Below are 19077 nucleotides of genomic sequence, written 5' to 3'. Positions count from 1 at the left end.
GATCTCATAGTTAAAATAGTTCCCCAAGGCTTGATATAAAAAAAATAAAAAACTGGTTGGTAGGAGCTTTAGTCCAAGTCCTCTTCGTCAAATTCGAGATTGGATCATCGGTGGAATCCTCAGGAGGCGCCCTAGGAGCAGCAAGAGGAGCTTTTGAGAAAGGTTTTCGGCACACACGGACGACGGTGATGGGGAGTTGTGACACCTGTTTATTTTTTCTTTTGCAAAAATATGCTCTTGTACAAGGACATGACAATGTCAAGACGACTGCCAAACTCAATGGCAACAACCATGTTGTCATCTTTGTCCTGGACCTTTTGTTGCAAACTGTGTGCCATATTGAAGATCTCCTTAAAATGTCTTAAAGTAAAATCACAACCTTCATCCTTGTGCTATATTGGTTGGAACAAAAACATGCACCCTCAGCGGCCCTCGGAGATCGTTTTGCCGATCCCTGGGTTAGCGCATTGGCCTCACAGCTCTGGGGTCAAATCCAGGTCATTTCGATCTGTGTGGAATTCGCATGTTCTCCCCGTGCCTGCGTGGGCTTCCTCAGGGTACTTCGGTTTCCTCCCACATTCCAAAAACATTCATTGTAGAATAATTGGGCACTATGGGTGTGTGTTTGCATGGTTGTCCGTCTCCTTGTGCCCTGCGATTGGCTGGCCCTAATTAGGATAAAGCGGTTCAGAAAATGAGATGGGAAGACCAGAACCTATAATCAATGCGCAGCTGTGCGAGAGGAAAGGTAAGGACTAACAAGGGTAAAAAGCGAACATATGCGCACAGGAGAAAATGAAATAATAACCCAAACCAAACCTAAGAGTGTCTTGTTTCTTTCTTGGGCTCTTTGGATGCCTTAGATGGCCCAGGAGTCTTAGGAGGCATTTTCAAGGGTGATTCGAAATCCCCAAAAAGCTGGAATAGGCTCAGCGTAGCTTTCCTCTGCTAGGTTTTGTGAGCGATGCAAAATTAGGTAGGAACAAAACAGAAAAAGGCAATATATCGTTCTTCTCTGCCTTTTATAAAATATAATTTCTTCTTCGCCGCCGAGTTGGGTGGGACTGAGCGGTGCCCTGACTTCCACCATTTTTCATCTCATGTGTTCTCCTTGCCAGTTTGTGTGAATTTTGACATTTTACTGAACATTTTTTTAATAAGGGTAATTAGACAAAGAAACAAAGTTGCAAAGTGGTGAAGGGTGACAGTAGTAAGGGTGACGTTCATATTGACAGAAAATTAATGAACGAACATTAGGTACATTGGGGCAAATAAGTATTCAGTCAACCACCTGCTTATGTACAGGGTGACCCAAAAAGATGCGTACCCATCAGTTTCAAAAACGTTTCCATTGGTACGCATCTTTTTGGGTCACCCTGTATTTACTGTGGTCAGGAGGATCTCTGTAACTCTTGTTTGTTTATTTTTAAATACTCTCGCAGGATTGAATCATTTAATTGATATTAAAAAATCTTTGAAAGCAGGATTTTAAATTAAATTTTGCTGAAACGCATAATCAAAAGGGGAAAAATCATTGGTGAGTTGGCATCTATTTATCCTATTTGAATGCGGTATCAGTTAATTTTCAAAACATGAAAAAGTATGCACATGAAATTCACCACTCAAATTCTAACACTGACTTGTAGCCGTGTGTTCATCTCCAGAAAGTAGAAGTTTTTTGAAGAATCTACCAGAAACTCCACGGTACCAGCAGAAGAGTAGCGCACAGCCTTGGCAAGTTGCACTGCTTGCTCACCCATTGCTCTTCTCGTCACCGAGTCCAGGAAAGTACTGTGAAAATAAACATAAGAACAATATATATTTTTGATTAGAGAATTGTAAAATGTTTATAGAAATGTTTTAAGTCATATTTTTGCAAAATCATCTGACAGTAAAAAGATAACATTTTCTGCATTATAGGGCGCACCCAAAAGCCTTAAATTTTACAAAAGCTGACCTTGCGTCTTATAATCCAGTGCGCCTTACAGTGGGGAAAATAAGTATTCAGTCAACCACCAAATGTGCAAGTTCTCCTACTTGAAAAGATTAGAGGTCTGTATTGTCAATACGGGTAGAGCTTCAACTATGAGACAGAAAATGTGGGAGAACAAAAACTGAATATCACTTTAATTTTCAAAGAATTTATTTCCAAATTAGAGTAGAAAATAAGTATTTGGCCACCTACAAACAAGCAAGATTTCTGGCTGAAAAGGAGGTCTAAGTTCTAACGAGGTCTCCACACATTACCTGTATTAATAGCACCTGTTTTAACTCATTATCGGTATAACAGACACCTATCCAAAACCTCTCACATTCCAAACTCCACTATGGTCAAGACCAAAAAGACCAAAGAGCTGTCAACGGACATCAGAGACAAAATTTGCGTGTGAAAAGCTTGTGAAGAGTTACAGAAAATGTTTTCTCTCTGTTATTGCAACAAAATGTACATTAAGTATTGAGATGAACTTTTGGTATTGACCAAATACTTATTTTCCACCTCAAAAAAATCTTTAAAAATCAAACAATGAGATTGTCAGGTTTTTTTCCACATTCTATCTCTCATGCTCAAGGTTTACCCACGTTGAAAATTACAGGCCTCTCTAATCTTTTCAAGTAGAATAACTTGCACAAATGGTGGTTGACTAAATACTTATTTGTCCCACTGTATATATGGATCAATATTGAGCTGCAACAGGTCTCTGAACTACGGTAAGCAGCCGCCAACTCCATTTCTCCTGTAGAAGTAGTGCGCGGTGAATGCTGCGATACAATAGTTCTTTAGTCAATCCACCCAGAATGATGGCGAGCACACTAATTCAGTGCTTGTCGTCATTTACATTAAGAAATAATAAAATGCCATTAAAAAAGATAGAAAATCAGCAAGAACACAAAACGGGCAAGAGTGGATGGAGCTACCGCAACCAGCTTCCGCATGACTGTCCGCGTCTTTAAAAAAATTAAAAAAATAAAGTCAAAAACAAATGCGCTCGACATTTTAGTTTTCACAATTTGCAGTTTATAGTAAAAGTGGATGCCTCCGATTCCGGAGTGCAGGGGGTCATTTTCCAGTCCTGCCAACCAAAGTGCTCACCCCTGTGCCTTCTTCTCATGTTGCTTCAACCCTGCTAAACCTAACTTTGATGTTAGGAACAGGGAGTTTCTTGTCATTGTCGTGGTGCTGCAGTTGTGGAGGCAAAGCCTAGAAGAGACTTTGGAGCCATTTGAAGTTTTTATTGACCACAACAGCCTTAAGTACATCTGCACGGCACAGAAACTAAACTCTGCATGTTCTTTCTCAACCGTTTCAATTTCAAAATTCCCTACCATTGTACCGAAGGTCCGATTGGTGGGTCTCTACAATGGGAGGTAGAGAGGAAGGGGCAAAGGCCATAAAAGAGCAATGTTTCAGTTGGGTGCCCCAAGGACAAGCTGCATGTTGCACATCAACATCGATTAGAGGTCCTATAATGGGCACAAACCTCCAAAGTAGCCTGCCGCCCTGGAGTCTCCCAAACTCTGTTGTTGATTTCCCAAAGATTCTGGTAGGCGGAGAGATATAAGGACATTCTGAAGTTTGTTCAGCCATACCCTGTGTACACCAACAACAAAACTTTCCATGGGGCACGCTTTGGTCTCCTACGTCCGCTGTCTTTTCCAGCTCATCAATGGCCACACATCACCCAGGATTTCATCCCCGGTCTTTCTGTGTTCTGCGAAAATGGCAGTCCTGATTGTGATCCATAAGTTCTCAAAGATGGCCCACTTCATTCCACTCCCAAAAACCTTTGTCAGTGTGGCCACAAATATTTCACCCTTTGATATGGCATATGCTACCAGCCTACAGTATTCCCTTCAAAGACAGGAGGGGCCCATCGAGTCTGACGGGTCAGTACGTTTGGGGCTCTACTCGGGACTTGTACTTGGCTGGGGTCTCCAAGAAGGTGGATCCTTCTTTCATCGGACCCGTTTAAGGTGAAGCGGGAGGTCAACCTAGTGTCTGTGAGATTCACCCTCCCTTTATCCTTCAGGAAGTATCCAATGTCCCACGTATGCTTGCTAAAACCTTTCACATCTGGTATGTTGTGTCCTACAGAGGTGCCTCCACTGCCCCTGATAAATGGTAACCCATTTTACACCGAGAAGTCCCTTTTAGATTCGAGGGGCTGGGGTGTTCAATATCTAGTTGACTGGAAGGGCTACGATCCCAAAGAATTTCAATGGGTTCCCTACTCCTTAATCATGCCGTACCCCACAACTTACACGTGATGTCCCAGCTAGCCAGGTGGGTTGACATGGGGCGGCCGTTGAGTAGGGTGTACTGTAATGTCGTGCAGGAGTGTGGTGGTGGGCGGAACTCCCTAGGCAGGACAGCATTTAAACTCCGGCCACCTGCCGAGATATTGTCTTGCTAGTCACCATTGCCATTTTGTCAACTTGTGTCCTTGGTTCTTGATATTCTTTGCTCGATGGCGCTTCCATCTTGTTTTTGATTTACTGATTGTTATTAAGTATATATATTTAATATCCCCAGCCTTATGAGAGTATAGTGTTTTTTGTCGTAGTTGTACCCTTTGTTTTTACAGCACCTTGTTCGTTGCATCAGTTATGCCCAGGTTTCTATTAGATCTCCGTTGACCTTTTGTCACGCACATATTTTTCATATTCTGAGTGCACTTTGATTTGAATAAATGTTGTAAAACGCCTCTCTGTCTCAAGTCGTTGCTTTGGGATCAAATAGTTGTTCTGCCTCCGTGGATCATAAGAAATTTCTGTCAGAACCAAAAAGGTGCTACTGGTGCTTACGCACGTGCACACACACTCAACTTGCAGGGCAGTGGTTGCAGAGTGCGTAGCAGGACCCAAATGCAGGGAGGCAAACAAGTACAGGGAGTGTAGAGTGCTAACAAAAACTTTAATAACTAAGTCAGGATATTTAGAAAATAACAAGGACTTTGGAATCAAACAAGAAAGGGGACATAAGCGTAGCAACACAGACAATCCGGTAAGGACCGACAAATACACGGGAGTTAACGAGAAAGACGTGGCTTCACGAGTCAATCAAAAACACCTCGGTAACACAAGAGGAAGCAAGCAGGGGCGGGTAAACGACAGGTGAACTCAAGGGGTAATCATATGGACAGGTCACACAGGGGAAAAAACATAAGGCAAACCCATAACACAGAGGTAGGGAACCTATGTCTCGGGAGCCACAAGTGGCTCTTTTGATGAGTGCATCTGACTCTTTGCTAAACTGTGAGCGAAAATATGGAAACCGCTGGTGAGAGAACTGAGATACTACGTCTAGATCTGCTTTAATCTTCAATTTTTCGCTATAGACTCTTCTGGAATGCATCTTCATTGATTCGCAACAGCATAATAATGTTTTAAAAATATTCATTTTTTCCACTTTAAAAGTGTTGAAATTACAAAAAAAATTGAAAACACACACGTTAACATGTATGTATTTTGACTTTTAAATTTGTAGTATGGCTCACAAGGAATAACATTGGAAAATATGAATAGTTTGTGGCTATCTTCGGCAAAAAGGTTCCCGACCTCTGCCTTAACACACAGCACATGCACACACGCGCAAACACCCCAACAAAGAACAGTCCCTGAATATCTGTAAAACATTACATTTTACGTGACGAATGTGCTGTTCCAACATTTTCAGGCATCTTGAAGTAAATAAGTAAAACAAAACAAAAACTGTTCTGAAAACTGAAAAGAGATCTTTATTTTTTAAATTTAAAATTACCAAGGAAATTATATATGTGAAGACAAATATTTTTATCATTAATTAGTTTCTTACAAACCTGGGAGCTTCTTCCACCACTTTCTGGTTCCTTCTTTGGATAGAGCACTCTCTTTCATTCAACCATAGAACATTACCAAGTTTATCAGCCAGCACCTGAGAGAGGAAGCAAACCTCATTTAAGAACAATGTGTTTTGGTATATCGGATTCAAACATTGTATGGAAATTACATAGGCATAAGTTAGTATACTACACAATTATTTTTTAAATAAATAACTTTCTTTTTCTATCGTAATGGTTTTCTTTACTTTAATTTACTGAGTAATCCACAATTCTTAAATTTATCTGGGCACATTTATTTGTTAACGAGATACCTGAAAATGTTTGAGAGAAAGAATGAAACCATCAACGGGCAGTCAAAAAGAAAGTAATCATGCCACAATGTTTTTGAAGAAAAATATGAATAAAACAGTTTTGCTTTGACTCCCGATTATGAGATATACTCAATGATCTTGAACATTTCCAAATATACAAAAAAAATTCTCCAAAGTATTGTTCACAAATCTGTCTAAATCAATTAGCACTTCTCTGATAAGAAAATCCATTCCACCTCACAGGTGCGTCATAATCAAGATGAAGATTTGACAGCATTAATATTTAACAGGTGGACCTTCATACAGTTGTGGTCAAAAGTTTATATACACTTGTGAAGAACATAATGTCATGGCTCTCTTGAGTTTCCAGTTATTTCTAAAACTCTGATTTTTCTCTGATACTCAGTGGAACAGATACTTCTTTGTCACAAAAACAATCATGAAGTTTGGTTCTTTTATGACTCATTATGGGTTATTGGAAAAAATGATCAAATCTGCTGGGTGAAAAATATATATACAGCAACATGAATTAGCAATTTTGGTGACTTTGAAAGTTGTCAGTGAAAAGAGCTTCATAGCATGGCCCTTTAACTCCCTGTGAGTAATTATTAGTGACTACAGCTGATGACTTCTGAGGCCAATTAAATAGGGCTCATTGGATGCAAATGCCCACAAACGCTATAATGGAAAAGTCAAAGGCGCTCAGCATGGATCTGAAAAAGCGAATCCTTGACTTGAACACGTCAGGAAAGTCACTCAGAGCCATTTCAAAGCAGCTGCAGCTCCCAAGAGCCACAGTGCCAACAATTGTTTGTAAGTATAAAGAACATGGGACTGTTTTGTCAATGCCAAGATCAGGAAGTAAACACAAGCTATCACCTGCTGGTGAGAGAAAATTGGTCAGGAGGGTGAAGATTCAACCGATAATCACCGGAATACAGATCTGCTAAGAATTAGAAGCTGCTGGAACACAAGTGTCAGTGTCCACAATCAAGCGTGTTTTTCATCTCCATGTACTGAGAGGTTGCCGTGCAAGAAGGAAGCCCTTGCTCCAAAAGCGGCAACTTAAGGCTCGACTGAAGTTTGCTGTTGATCATATGGAGAAAGATAAGACCTTCTGGCGGAAAGAGGAGAAAAGGTGAGGCCTTTAACCCCAAGTATACCATGCCTACCGTCAAGCACGGTGGTGGTAGTATTATGCTGTGGGGCTGTTTTGCTGCCAACAGAACTGGTGCTTTACAAACAGTAAATGGGGTAATGAAGAAGGATTACCTTCAAATTCTTCAAGACAACCTAAAGTCATTAGCCGGAAGATTGGGTCTTGGGCGCAGTTGAATGTACCAACAGGACAATGACCCCTAAATTATTAGCGCTGCTGTATGTACATTTTTGACCCAGCAGATTTGGTCACTTTTTTCTGTTCACCCATGATAAGGTCGAAAAAGAACCAATCTTCATGAATTTTTTTTTGTGACAAAGAAGTATCTGTTCCAATCACTCTATCAGAGAAAAATCTGAGTTGTAAAAAATAACTGGAAACTCAAGAAAACCATGACATTATGTTCTTCACAAGTGTATGTACATTTTTGACCACAACTGTATGTTGTCGTAATTGTCGTAAATAACACTGGCAAGTAAACGTCCCCCGCCTCCCCAAGTCATATTTTCTCCTGTTAAAAAGTGCAAATGACTATGCTACCATTTTCTGAAATGGAAAGAGGTTTTAGTTGTGAATGGTAAGAAAAAACATAACTGTCTAATACAAAGTATGTAGATACAAAACATATTCAGTCAGTTAACTAAGAATTTGAAAAATGTGTTATATTGCAAGTTCTCCCACTTATCTATTAAAGCAGGGGGTCCCGGCTTTGCCGGTCTCACCTGCATGTTTAGAACCAAAAGACAATTGATGTGCTGTCGAAATGAATATCTTTTGAAAAATGTGTGTTTAACAGATAAAAGATTGAGTTTACACACTAAGAGAAGGTGAAGAAATGCAATCACTCATCTATTAGAATTTGACAGCCCTTTCTGGCCACCAAGATTGTAAATGACTATTTACTAAAATGTTCTGAAACTGTTACCGGATAAGTGTGCAATATTTACTCAGATTATAACACCTTTTTGGTGACGAGTATATTTTCTCCACCGTCGAAGGGTCGAAGGAAAAGTTTCCGTGTAGTTAGACATGGCTACAGTCGGCTCACTCACTGAATTTGCCGAGAGAGACGGTGGATATGTCGAAAGGCTGGAGCACTTTTTCCTGGCAAATGACATAGATGACGGGCTCAAGAAAAGAATGATTCTTCTCAGTGTGTGGAGCTAAGACGTACAAGCTGATGCACAATTTAGCAACACCTCGGAAGCCCGGAGATCTCAGTTTCAAAGAATTGGTAACATTGGTGCAAAATCATTACTGCCCGAAACCATCAGTGATTGTTCAGCGTTTCAAATTCCACAGTTATTCACGAAAGCTGGACGTTTCTGTGGCCGCATTTGTAGCTGAGCTAAGGCAATTGTCCGACCATAGTGAGGTTGGGAGTGTGCTTGATGACATGCTACGTGACAGGTTGGTCTGTGGCATAAATGACAACGCCATGCAGCGCCGTTTATTAGGAGAAATGACTCTTACTTTCAGGAAGGCGCAGAATAGCGTTCAGGCTATGGAAATGGAAGGTAGCAACACAAAGGACATTCAGAAAGCTAACGGCAGTGTGCAGTTATCCACCGTGCATCGTTTGTCCAAGGAAAAGATGAAGTCACAAAAATCAGTTGAATGTTACCGGTGTGGGGGAGCACATTTTGCCAATGACTGTGGTTTTATTGACACTATATGCCATAACTGCAAGAAAAAAAGAGCACATAGCTAAGAAGTGCAGAGGCAGGGAAAACAACAAACATGAAAAGGAGCGGAAAATTAAACCCAAAGGGGACACACACCACCTGCGGAGTGAGAATGCATAGATCATGTTCAACGTCAAGGAGAGGCGACCAGAGCCCATCTATGCACACCTACAGGTGAATGACAAAGAGCTACAAATGGAGGTGGACAACGGAGCCACAGCTTCAATAATAAGTCATGCCACCTACCACAGATTGCGGCGGTCAGGACAGGCACCAGCACTCAACGAGACAAAAAGCAGACAGAGACAGTACATTGATGAGTGCAGTCCACTTCTAGGAGCTATGGAAGTAATGGTGCCATATCAAGGCCAGGAGGCCACTGTGAGACTCCTGGTCGTGGAAGGAGAGGGACCTAATTTGCTTGGACGTGACATCCTACACAAAATCAGCCTGAACTGAAGAGAAATCAGGTATATTACTGTGATCGGAGATATACTTATGAAGACGTGTAAAGAAGATCTAGGCAGCCTGCGTGGGACAACAGTGAAACTGTGTGTGGATCCCAATGCACAGCCACGCTTTTCCAAACCACGTTCAGTACTTTTCGCCATGAAACCCAAAGTGGGGGCAGAGTTGAGGAGACTGCAGCAGCGAGGCGCCATGGAGCCTATCGAGTTCTCTGACTGGGCAGCCCTCATTGTGCCAGTGCTGAAAGGTTATGAGGTGTGCATATGTGGTGACTACAAATTTAAAATAAATTAAGCCTCTCAGCTCCACACCAATCCACTGCCCCGAGTAGAGGATATGTTTGCTACACTAGTAGATAGTCAAACATTTACAAAGCTAGACATGAGTCATACTCATCTTCAACTGCTTCTGGATGAAGAGTCTAAGAAAAATGTGACAATCAACACACAAGGGACTGTTTAAAAATAGCCGCCTAATTTTTGGTGTTGCTTCAAGTCCAGCTATGTTCGTTCCAGCGTGAAATGGTCAATATTCTGCAAAACATTCCACATGTAGCTGTCTACTTAGATGGCATCTTGGTGACAGGCAAAAGTGAAGAGGAGCATCTGCAAAACCTTGATCAGGTATTGAACAGAATGGCAGAAGCTGGGCTTCGCCTGCAACACAACAAATGTACTTATCAAACTCCACGTGTCACCTACCTGGGCCATCGGATTTCAGCTCAGGGCCCGTCTCTACTGGAAGAGAAAGTGAGAGCGATAAAGGAAGCTCCGAATCTAAAGAATGTTGCAGAGCTTAAGTCATTATGGCGGCGCGCACGGATGCAGCGGCACATTGCTCTCCAGTTTGTTATCCTACAGTCGCCAGGATATAATCATTTTCGGAAAGAAAGGCAAGATACTCAATTTTACGACTTACTACGAACAGACCTTCGATATCCCCGAGAACATCCGGAGACCTCCGGGATATCCGTGGATAGCCAGCCCACCCTAAGTATGCCGCAGACGGCGAAGAGAAAGGAAGCAAAAGCGCGGATGCCGGGCGGGCCTTGCTGCTAAGCTACAACAACAACCACTCCGAGCCCCGTTTCCTGGTATGTTTTTGACAAACGCCGATCCATTACCCACAAAATAGATGAGTTGGAACTTCAAATTGCTACCAACAGCTTTATTAGGTACTGCAACATTATTCTCATCACGGAAACGTGGCTACACCAGCATATCCCCGATGCTGCGCTATCGCTAGCTAGCCGTACCTCCTTCGGCCGAGGCGGCAGTGGCTCGTGAGCTGCTCCACACTACTCTGTCCCGGCTACAGACGTCACACCCCCAGTCTCTCTTTATCTCTGGTGATTTTAACCATGCTCCCTTGACTTTGACTCTCCCCGTCTTCACTCAGTATGTGAAGTGCCACACCAGGGAACGAAAAACTCTGGACCTGCTATATGCCAACACAAATAATACATACAGCTCAGCCCCCCTACCCCCACTAGGCCGCTCAGACCACAACCTGGTCCATCTGATCCCCACCTACATCCCTATGGTGAGGAAAATAAAACCTACCACGAGGATCATACAAAGATGGACCGAGGAGACCAGCATGGTACTGAGAGACTGTTTCGAGACAACTGACTGGGAGGTGTTGTGCAATTCACATCGACACCTTGACCCACTGCATCACGGATTACATTAACTTCTGTGTTGAGAACATTGTACCCTCTAAGAAGATCTGACGTTACTCCAACAATAAGCCGTGGGTCACCAGGGATCTAAGGGCCCTCCTGAACAAGAGGAAGATGGCTTTTAGGTCTGGGGAGAAGTAGAGTCTTAAAACGGTCCAGAAGGAGCTGAAGAGAGAGATAAGGAGGGGAAAGACCAGCTACAGGAGGAGGCTAGAGAAGCAACTCCAAAGAGGCAACACCAACGAGGTCTGGAGGAGCTTGAGGACCATCTCGGGCCATGGAGGCAACAGTGGGAGAGGCCCGGAGTCCGGAGACGGGGAGTGGGCCAATGAACTTAATCAGTTCTTTAACAGATTCAGCCCTGCCCCTGCTCCCGACCCCCCAGATCAGAAGCCCCCTCTTCCACCGGTCTCTGCATCACTGTCTAGCACCATCTAGCTGGATCAGACCATCTCTGCATATCTCTCACCCCCGCGTACATCATTTTGGACGCTAACAAGGCCAAAAATAAAGATAATAAAAACTTGGCCCGAGGACGCTTTTTCTCAGTAGCAGGACTGCTTTTCCCGCACCAACTGGGAACTTTTCGAACACAACAACTTCCTGGACTATTATACGGAAACTGTACTCTCCTACATCAGAAACTGCATTGAGCACGTTATTACAGACAAACGGAAGTGGGTTTTTCCTAACCAAAAACCCTGGATGACCAAGGAGACACAAGCACTCATCAAATGCCGTAACACCGCCTTCAGTTCGGGGTACAAGAGAAAGTATAGAGCTGCCAGAGGAGAGGCATAAAGAAGGCCAAGGCAGCATATACTATGAAAATCGAGGAGCACTTCAAAGAAAATAACCCAAAGAAGACGTGGCAGGGAATACGACATATTACTAACTACAATAACAATTCTAAGTCTGTAAACATGGATTCCTCACTAGCGGACAAACTGAACCATTTCTTTGCCCGCTTTGAGACTGACAAATCAGAGCCAGTGTCAACACTCCCACGATCACCCTGCAACAAAACACTGGAGTTCCGGGAACAGGAAGTGAGACTGGAAATGCAGTCTGTGAACACCAGGAAGGCTGCTGGACCAGACGGAATACCTGGCAAGGTGCACAAAGCCTGTGCTGAACAGCTTGCTGGAGTTTTCAATCAACCCTTGCAACAATCCATCATTCCAGCCTGCCTGAAATCTGCCACCATCATTCCTGTCTCCAAAAAGCCAACCATCGACAGCTTAAACGATTACAGGCCTGTTGCACTCACGCCTGTGATCATGAAGTGCTTTGAAAAGTTGGTGGCCCGCCACATCAGAAATACAATCTCCCCCCTCAGTTGACCCTCAACAGTTTGCTTAGATGAAACAGGTCCACTGAGGACGCCATCGCCGTAGCTCTAAACACAGCACTGAGCCACCTGGAGCACCATAGGAATTATGTGAGGATTCATTGACAAAAGCTCAGCGTTCAACACTATAATACCGGACATTCTGGCTGACACTCTCCCACCTTGGACTATCGTTTTCCATCTGCTGTTGGACTTCTTAACCAACCGTCCACAAACTGTTAGACTTGGTTCCCACCTCTCTTCCTCCATTACACTGAGCACTATCTCCCCTCTAGGCTGTGTACTGAGTCCTCTTCTATACTCCCTGTACACCGACCTACCATTCTAACTCCATCAAATTTGCCAATGACACCACTGTGGTCGAACTAATCTCAGGGGGGATGAGTCTGCCCACAGCGATGAGGTCAACAAACTGCCGTTGTGGTGTTTGATGAACAATCTCAGACTAAATACCACGAAAACTTAATCCTTGACTTTCGCAAACGCATCACTCCTCACAAGTGGAGTATGAGTAGACAGGGTCCAGTCGTTCAAATTTCTGGGGGTCCACATCACAGACAAGCTCTCCTGCTCTACCAACAACACAGCAGTGGTGAAGAAGGCCCAGAAATAACTCAATTTTCTAAGGGTACTCAGGAGGAACAACTTGGACACTAAGCTTCTGGTAACCTTCTTTAGAGCCACAGTGGAGAGCATCCTGACATACTGCATTACAGTGTGGTATGCTGGAAGCAGAGTAACAGACAGAAAAGCCATGCAAAGATTGATCAACACCGCCCAGATGATCATCGGCTGCTCTCTGCCCTCAATGGATGACATTGCCAGCCATTGCTACCTCAGCAGAGCCAGAACATTGTTAGGGACCCATATCGCCCTGGTCACAACCTGTTCTAGATGCTGCCCTCTGGCAGTTGCTACAGGTCTCACAATGCATGGACAAATAGACTTAGGGGCAGTTTTTTTCCCACAGCCATCAGCAGTCTGAACTTGCGTTAGCACGACACACCATCCCTTCTGTGTAATAACTTCGGGGTGTGCTATAACAATGGGCAATATCTTAGATTGTGCAATATTGTAGAATTTAACTTGCCAGGATGTGACATTTTATATTAGCCTATTATGCCGTTTAATATACCCCTCATTGAATATATTAAATGGCAGGTGTATATTAAATGGTGCACAAACGGGAAGGCGCGATGCACTACGCACTTTTTATGCTGTGACGAGGTGCATCAACATTTTGCAGACTAAAACTACTTACTGCTCAGGTTAAAACTACTTACTGCTGAATAAAGTTTGACTTGGAATTTTAATGAAGTTAATTATCTATAATTATGCCCCCATGAACACCATACAAATCTTGCCAAAAAACCAAAAAAAGTTGAGTTGCCGTTTAATATACCCAGATATATTAAATGGCAACTCAGCTTTTCAGGGTGCCTCTTTTCTACAAAATTAGAAAACTCTTGCCACTTCGCTAGCATGTCTTTGATATCTTTTCTAGCCAGGTGATCCCCTCTTACACCTCCTACTCGCTACTGAGTTCCCACAACACCTCAATATGTTCACTCTACTGGAACTCGATTAAATCCTTTGTCATCAGTTCTTTCTGGTGCTCGGCGATTAGGTCATTCGCATCTGCCTCGTTAACCTTCAACCCAAAGGAATTTCTTGAATAAATACTTTGTGTACAATTTCTTAAAATTTGAAATTACTGGTTGGGCCATGGGCTGGAGGAGTGGCGTGGTGTTGGGTGGAAGATAGAGGACCTTGAAGTTATATTTATCAACAATTTCCTCTTTGATACCAGGAGGGTGACCAGGGGCATTGTCGAGGACCAAGAGATTTTTCATTGGCAGGCTTTTTTCTGTCAAATACATCTTGACTACCGGACCAAAGGACAGATCAACCCAGGGAGGGGAAAACTTTTTGGCCCGGGGGCGCCACATTGACTTTAAAAAGTTGACAGATGGGCCGGGTCAGCACAAGATACAATACAGTGTTCCCTCGCTTATCGCGGTTAATGGGGACCGGGACACCCCCGCAGAAGGGTGAAACCGCGAAGTAGCCGGGCGCCATTAAAAAAAAAAAACGCTTATAGAAACGTATAACACGTGACCAAAACCACTACCAGGCTAATATGCTGTTCATTCAGGTGTTTTGTTCCACATTAGAATGCAGGTGTTGTTAGTGCACATAAAAAAATCACTGCAAATGTAATAAATGTAAACTTTTATTCAGAAAACTCAGAAATTCAAAAACATCATAGCAGCAATTCAAAAACATCATAGCAGCAATTCAAAAACATCCTACAGTCAGGATGGATCTTCCCCAGTTCTTTGGCGGCGCGTAAAAAAACATTGTTATGGGGAGTTGGGAACGTTGTTTTTTTTGGTCGGCGAGGATGCGCTTGTAAACAGCCATAACCTCATCGATGCAATTGCTGAACTCGACTGCCCTCACCATGTTATCGTCCATGTCTTTGGCCTTTCTTTGGAGGTCTATGGCTGTATTAAAGAGGTCCTGCAAATTATGTAAAGTAAGGCCACCTTCGTCAGCGTCGTCAGCGTCGTCGTCGGCAGCAGGCTCCTCTTCCTCCTCACTCGCCGACTTGGTCATCTCCTGCAGGTCCTCCTCCGTCAGTGGGGCTGGGTGACAGTCGATAAGATTTGTAATCTCATCAGCCGTCATGTCCGAGAAGCCTTCAGTCTGCACCAACCGAGCCAGCCTGACAGCCTTATCGACGGCAGACTGATGGATCTCGGAAGGCGTGAAACCCGCATAGTCCTGGGTGATTTTGTTTGGCCACAATTTCCTCCAACTGGAGATGAGGGTCTGCTCTTTCGTGTCCTTTAGAGCATTCTGGATATTATTCAGGCACGTAGCAATGCTATAGTCTTTCCAGTATGCCTTCATACTGAAGGTCTCATCGGGCTCTTCGATGGAAGAGATGAGACCCTCCATTGTCGCCCTGGTGTAGAGGGCTTTGAAGGCCCTGATAACCCCCTGATCCATGGGCTGGATGAGGGAAGTGGTGTTGGGGGGAAGGAACTCCACCTGCACCCCCTCATGGTGCAAATTAGCTGCATGTCCTCCTGCACAGTCCATGGGCTGAACCACTTTGAAGGGCAGTCCCTTTTCGGCCAGGTAAAGCTTCACTTGTGGTATGAAAGAGTTATAGAACCAATCAAGTGTGAGGGCCTTGGTGACCCATGCCTTTTTATTTGACATCCAGTACAGGGGCAGTAAGGCTTTGTTCTTGTTTTTCAATGCTCGAGGATTCAGTGACCTGTGGATAAGGCCGGGTTTCAGCGTGAATCCTGCTGCATTGCCACACAAGAGCAGAGTCACTCGATCCTTGTGGGCTTTGAAACCCATCTTTTGAAGTTCGTCCTTGAAAAGAAAGGTCCAGGACGGCATCCTCTTCCAGAAGAGTACTGTCTCATCCATATTGAAGACTTGCTCCGGGACATAGCCATTTTCTTCAATCATTTCCGGAAACACATCCTCAACATAGCGCTTCGCTGCTGCTTTGTTTGCAGAGGCTGCATCTCCATGCAGCGACACATTTCTTAGCCAGACTCGCCGCTTAAACCTCTCATGCCAGCCCTTGCTGGCATTGAAAACCGGCAGTGGGCTAGTCTGGCTTGAGGCACTGGGCAGAGGATCACCTTCGCCGACGTCATCTTCTTCTTCCTCGTCCAGAACGCTGACGTCGTCGTCACCACTCTCAAGCACCATGGCGTCGAACAAAGTTTTAACCTTGCTTTGGATTAAGTTTCCGTCCAGGCTGATTTGCTTCGCCCTACAATCACGGATCCAAATAACCAGTGCATTTTCCATTCGCACCATGATCTTGTTCTGGGTGTTCACAACCCTTTTGGCATCTTTCGTGAAAGATGTTGCAGCAGTTCTGCGGATGTTCTTCTCCTCCTTCTTTATGTACCGCACCGTGGATTCATTCAGGCCGCAATGCCGAGCTACGCTAGCGTAGCTACTTCCTGCTTTCAACCTGTCCAATAAACTCACTTTTTCGGTGATTGTCAACATCTTCCGCTTTTTCTTCGGCTCACTAGAAGCACCAAGGGATGAAGAGCCTTTGGGAGGCATCACGAAGGACTTCACAAAACTTTTGAGCTTAACTTGCCGAGAAGCGTCCTGTACAGCACGAGATAAGCGTGGACTGAGAATGGGCATCGGGAGAAGCTTGGGTTTCCGTGGTGAATGGGCCAATGGGGAGTCGAGTACATTCAGCTGGCCAATCAGCTTGCGTTTATGCCCGTGATGCGGAAGTGAAACGCCGTGATGGGGAAGTGAAACGCCGTGATGCGGCAGTGACGCGGCCGTGATCCCCCATGATGCTTTGCGCACACGTGCATTTTTTGTGTTTTACAATTTATAAAATGATGAAATTACTAATTCTAATTGAATATTTTGTTTCCACACCCTGTAGGACGATGTAATTTAGAATTTTAATTTAATATCTTTAAATTTTTTTTCCTGAAAAAATCCACAAAGCTCTGCAGGCAGCAATAAGTGGAACGCGAAGTAGCGAGGGTTCACTGTACATATAAAAAAAAACACATCCGTTAACAGTACATATGAAACAAAAACAGGAAAAAATGACTCAAGTATTAACATACTCATCAATCATCATTAAAGTAAAAAGTACAAAGTAAGGTAAAAAGGAATGTATTAAGACATTAAAATGTAATTTAAAAAAGATAAAAAGGGCTGTAAAACACATAAAACAAAAAAGAGTGGACAGAGCTACTGCAACTGGGTTCCGTGTGATGGCGCTATCTTGGGTAGAAAATAAAAAAAATTAAAAAAGTGAAAATTGGACAACGTCGGCGGGCCGGATTAAAGAGCCTAACGGGCCGGATGCGGCCCTTGGGCCGTAGTTTGCCCATGCCTGGATTGACCCATTCTGTGAATAAATTACGCGTAACCCAACCTTTAGAATTAGCGCGCCACATAACTTGGAGTTTTTCTTTTGAAATATTTTGTCTCTTGAAAGCACATAGGTTCTCCGCATTGTACACCAGCAGGGGCTTAATTTTACAGTCACTGCTGGCATTGGCACACAAGGCTAGAGTTAAGCGGTCCTTCATATGTTTATACCCCGGTAGTCCCTTCTCTTCTGCCATGATGATTGTCCGCCTGGGCATCTTCAACCAAAAAAGACCAGTTTTGTCGCAGTTGAACATTTGTTGGGGGATGTAACTTTCCAGGGTGATAATCGAGGCAAATGTGTTGATGAATTCCACCGCGGCCTTCGAATTGGAACTTGCTGCTCTTTGGTGTCTATTCCAGTGTATTTCAGATCTTTTTTTTTTCTTTTTCGAACCAGCCATGAGTCGCTTTAAAAGGTTCTGAAGGTGTTGAAGGCTCCCCCTTTTCATATCCTTTCTTTGTTATTAAATCCATGTAAATTCCGCTGGCTTTTTTACATATAGTTGACTCGGTCACACTATCTCCTGCTTACTGTTTATCTTTTGTCCATAATAAAAGAAGGCTCTCCATCTCGTCATTCATGAATGTCACTGCGCCGAGGGGAAATCAGAATTAGTGCTTTGGAAGGCCGCTTATCCTTAATTGCTGCTTCAGGATGGTGCATATGGTTTAAGTATTCCTCTCGTATCGCCGAGCAAGCTCTGTGACACGTACTCCACTCCCATATTTTTCAATTATTTTGACCTTAATATTGATTGTCAACATTCGCTTTTTCTTTGCACAACTCATCATTCCACCCTTTCGCTTTAGATCCATTGTTGTTCACTTTGTATTATGCATTGACTAAGGGGGAAAAAACACACGGAAATGCATCACTCCGCCCAGTGCTCGTAGATATCTGTTATACACTAAAGAGATGCAGCAAAAAAGACAGTGCGCCAAAATCATACACAGCCTCTTATGTCTTGGCCACCTGGCTTCCTCGTATCACGAAATTTTATCTCGTATCTCAACATTTTATCTCGTATTTCGAGATAATTATTTGCTCGAAATGTTTGTATGTCGGGTGCTCGTATGTTGAGGTACCACTGTATGCGGCACACGCAAGGTAGTCTAAGAATGAATATGACTAAAGCAGCGCTAAATTTTGTGTTGGCACCATTTAATTTGAGATGTGCCAAGGCGAAGCTCCCATAGGTCAATGGAGCGCATTCGAGGTAATGTCACGAACACAGACGTGCCAACACGAGGCTCAAAATGGTCAATGCAGTGGGGAGGTAGTGTCGGCGCAACTAGTGTGCCGACGCGAGGCTGCCTTTGGTCGTAGTGTCGTGAAAACACCGATGTGCCTGCGCGACACTCCCATTGGTCAATAGAGTGGCAGTGCAGTTAGCGTCGATGCCAATTTGATGTGCTAATGCAGGGCTCCCATTTAACAATAAAGCGGACTTTGAGGTAGTGTCACGAACACAGCGATGGGCAAATGTGAGGCTCTTGTTGGTGTGTTCAGGACTCAGCTCTCTCGCCAGCAGGTTACACATTTTAGCTTACAGGTTTGCAGAGAGCCATAAGCATCCAATATAAATGTCTGGCTCACAAGTTCCCGACCCGTTATAGTGCCTCAGACTTTTATGTAGATTTGCCACA

The 19077-nt window shown here is 43.7% G+C and overlaps 1 protein-coding gene across 7 annotated transcripts in view; it reads right to left on the bottom strand.

Moving 5' to 3' along the window:
• Positions 1-19077, bottom strand: part of pcca (propionyl-CoA carboxylase subunit alpha) — an 85596-nt gene that overhangs the window by 34532 nt on the left and 31987 nt on the right. For 4 of the 7 annotated variants that reach the window (XM_077728940.1, XM_077728941.1, XM_077728942.1 and 1 more), the window contains 2 exons: positions 5817-5911; positions 1641-1791 (listed from right to left, as the gene is read on the bottom strand). In XM_077728940.1, the coding sequence (XP_077585066.1) occupies positions 1641-1791; positions 5817-5911 (246 nt within the window). Of the gene's footprint in view, positions 1-1640; positions 1792-5816; positions 5912-8250; positions 8394-9220; positions 19073-19077 lie in introns of those variants that run through there. The other 3 variants (XR_013327966.1, XM_077728943.1, XR_013327967.1) reach the window with 3 other exon arrangements.

This window comes from Stigmatopora nigra, chromosome 12, assembly GCF_051989575.1.
Source record: "Stigmatopora nigra isolate UIUO_SnigA chromosome 12, RoL_Snig_1.1, whole genome shotgun sequence".
Classification (NCBI taxonomy): Eukaryota; Metazoa; Chordata; class Actinopteri; order Syngnathiformes; family Syngnathidae; genus Stigmatopora; species Stigmatopora nigra.
Note: the sequence above shows the minus strand (reverse complement) of the source record. Positions and strands in the feature narration are given on the sequence as shown.